Source organism: Apis dorsata, unplaced genomic scaffold, assembly GCF_000469605.1.
Source record: "Apis dorsata unplaced genomic scaffold, Apis dorsata 1.3 scaffold_1088, whole genome shotgun sequence".
Classification (NCBI taxonomy): Eukaryota; Metazoa; Arthropoda; class Insecta; order Hymenoptera; family Apidae; genus Apis; species Apis dorsata.
This window is the reverse complement of record NW_006264186.1, coordinates 114,719-118,198: the sequence shown is the minus strand read 5'-3', so window position 1 is coordinate 118,198 and position 3,480 is coordinate 114,719. Positions and strand designations below refer to the sequence as shown.

At 26.0% G+C, this 3,480-nt stretch overlaps 1 protein-coding gene across 1 annotated transcript in view; it reads left to right on the top strand.

The window, feature by feature from the left end:
* The first annotated feature begins 241 nt into the window (after positions 1-241).
* Positions 242-3,480, top strand: part of LOC102679225 (serine/threonine-protein kinase PRP4 homolog) — an 8,053-nt gene continuing 4,814 nt past the window's right edge. The window contains 6 exon segments of the mRNA XM_006624656.2: positions 242-643; positions 1,208-1,378; positions 1,458-1,704; positions 1,774-2,255; positions 2,314-3,061; positions 3,153-3,480. The exon segment at positions 3,153-3,480 is cut by the window's right edge and continues 12 nt beyond it. Of these exon segments, the coding sequence (XP_006624719.1) occupies positions 639-643; positions 1,208-1,378; positions 1,458-1,704; positions 1,774-2,255; positions 2,314-3,061; positions 3,153-3,480 (1,981 nt within the window). The 5' untranslated portion in view covers positions 242-638.

The following is a 3,480-nucleotide window of genomic DNA, read 5'->3' as shown; positions in this document are numbered from 1 at the left end:
TAATATTGTTGATTATTTAATAATTATTATTATTATGTATATAATAATTAATATTAAATAATCAACAATAATTATTATTAAAGAATTTTAAAAATTTCATTAACATGGTTTTCTTTTCTTCTATTTTGTTAAATAATTTTAGAAAATTGATCTTCTTAAATCTTTGACAATTGAAATTCTTATTGTTTTAAAGCGTATGTCAGATTCGTATTTTAATTTCCGCCAAAATTCTGGTATAATTAGATTCTGTTGGTAACGATGCGAATGATATGAAAATGATAATGAAACTTTGAATATAATTAGTTTATTTTTATATTTATTCTTTATCTTGAACATGGATAAAAAAATACATTATACATTATATCTATTTTATATTTCATCCATTGAAATGACAAAAAATTCAATCATATTATAACTTTAACTTTCTTAATCTATCCTTAACCTCTTAAATCTATTTTGTACTTTGTCTATGATGTTACGTCTGTCCTGTCTGTCGTTTAACATTTAATCGAGATATCTCGAAATAACATAATCGAATATATAAGATGGCGGCCCATTGATAAGTTCATATGTGTGTGTAATTATTTTGTGCAGTGATTCTATAATTTTTTCTTACCAACAATTTATAAGCTATAATTATGGGGTAAGTCAGAAATTTCATTGCACCTTTCTACAAAATTGAAAAATTATTTTTAATATTTAAAATAATATATAAAAAAAAGTAGTCTGTTTACATAGCATATACCTATTTAATCTGTTTATTTTCGAAATAAATTTATTATATTTTTAATATATCTTTTTTTAATATCGTTTATATAATAGTTGAATTAATTTATTTATTTAATATTTATTAGCAATAAATTTTTTTTATGATATAATTTTTAAGTCAATTTTATTGAAAAAAATTAACCTATTTTTTCCTCTCATAATTTTGATATTTCATTTAATTTCATTCGAAACAATATAATTATTATAATATTAATATATAAATTATTAATATTAAAATATTTTTAAAATTAATGATTTCTTATATTGAAGTTATATATATATTTAAATTTCTAATATAAGAAATAAAATTTTATGTTTATTTATTTTAATTTATAAATTAATACTTATATATAAAATTAATACTTATATTAATAATAATATATATATAAATTTTTGTTATGTTCATTATACAATAATTAATTACTTAAATATATTTTAGCACATCAGATTTAGAATGTATAGAGTCTAAAAGAGACATGGTTACTATAGATTCTGAATCCGATATGTTGATTGACCAAAGAAAAAAAAAGAAAAGAAAACATAAACATCATAAACATAAGAAAGATAAATTAATTGAAAGAGAAGATGGTAGAATAGAACGTCAAGAAAAGTATGTATAATCTTTGCAATTTGTATAATTTTTGCAATTGCTAACACATTATTTTCTAATATCATTAAATTCATTTTAGGAAAAGACACAAGAAACATAAACGACCTAAGAAAGAAAGAGAAACTGAAAATGGATCAATGAATGATAAAACATCACGTGTAATTCAAAAAGATTTAGGTATAAATGGCAAAGTAAAGAGTTCTTTATTAGAGGTGGTTTCTACTGAAGAAAGTGAAGATGAGAAATTAGTAGATTTAGATTCAGATGAGGTAGATTGTACGATTATTGAAGATGATATTGATCTTGAAGAATTAATGAAGCAAAAGGTAAAATTTTATATTTAATAAAATTTTTATAAAAAATAAATATAAATGTTTGTCTTCATATTTTTACAGGAGAGGTTACAAGCATGTTTAGTTCAATACCTTTCAGATGAATCTGAAAAAGAAGATAAAGAACCAGATCAAGATGAAATAAAAACTACTGAAACACCTGATGTTATACTTGTAGAAGATGATAGTGAAAATGATAACATACCTCCCAAAAAACGAGCTAGGAGTAAGTCTGGTAGTAGAGAATGCAAAAAAATAGCAAAACCCGAAAGACGTGTAGTAGTAGATATGACTAGAGATCGTAAGAATCGGGAAGAACATAAAGATAAACGAAGAGAATTAGAAAGGAGAAAGGAAGAAAAAATTCGTACTAAAGAGGAAACTAGAAGAGATGATAGTAGAAAAGATGATAGACAAATACGGAAACCAAATGATAGACACAGAGAAGATTCCCGAAAGGAAGATAGTAAAAGGCGATTAGAAGATGATAAACGTAGAGATTCTATTAAAAAAGATGAATCACGTAAAAAAGAACAAGATAAAAGGTAAGTTAAATGCAAAATATCTAAATTTTAATACAGAATTTCAAACTTTTAATTGTAGAGAAGAAGAACGAAGACGAGATTCAGATCATTATAATTCCAGATCCCGTAATGAATGCAAATCATTAGATAAAATTGATAAATCTCGACGCGAAAGTCGCGATAGATTAGAAAATCGAGAACGACAAAATAGTCGAGATCGACATATAAGTGGTGATAGACATATTAGTCGAGATCGTCACATTAGTCGAGACCGACATATTAGTCGAGATAGACATACTAGTCGAGATCGTCATACCAGTAAAGATCGACCAACTAGTCGCGATCGTCGTAGTCGAGATAGACCTGTCAGCAAAGATCGACATAGTCGTGATAAAAGAGACAGCAAAGAGCATTATACTGATCGCGATCGGATTAGAGATAGTAGAAATAGTCGTGATCATAATGATCGGCGAGATAGTCGAAATCATGACAGAATTAGGGAACGTTCAAGAAGTACAAGAAGATCTCGCAGTCCTAGGAATAGATTGGATAGAGATCGAAATGATCGATACAAACGATCTAGATCACTTTCTCGAAATAGAAGAGATAGAGATAAACATAGAGATAGAGATCATGATAGAGATAAAGAAAAAACTACTAAAAGAGAACGTAATGATAAATTTAAAGATTCTTTATCAGAAGGACTTAAAATAGAACATTCAGAAACATCAAGCGAAGAGGATATCAAAGATATTGATATTGAAGAAGAGGAAGATGAAGAAGTTATTATCGAACGTAGAAGAAAACAAAGAGAGGAACTTCTAAAGGTGTATTGACTTTAATTATTAATTAATAATTAATTAATTATTTTTATTTAATATTTCAAATTAATAAAAATAAATTTTTATTTTTATTTAGAGGTTAGGTGGTCCAAACGAAGATTCAAATATGTCTACTGACATTAATATTGTTCCTGCAACTCCACCTTCTGAAAGTCAATCAAACGTATCACAGAAATCGATAGAAGTTCCGTCTAATAATAACGAATCTACTTCAGAAAGTCATACTCCACCATTGCCTGAGAAACCAAAATCACCACAAATTAAGAAAAGAAAATCTAGATTTGAAGATGTTCTACCAGAAGAAATTAATAAAAATGAAGATATAAAATCAACAGAAAAAATTAAACAAGAAGAAAAACAAAATTCGAAAAAATCGAATGAATGGGATATGTTTGCTGAGGCAG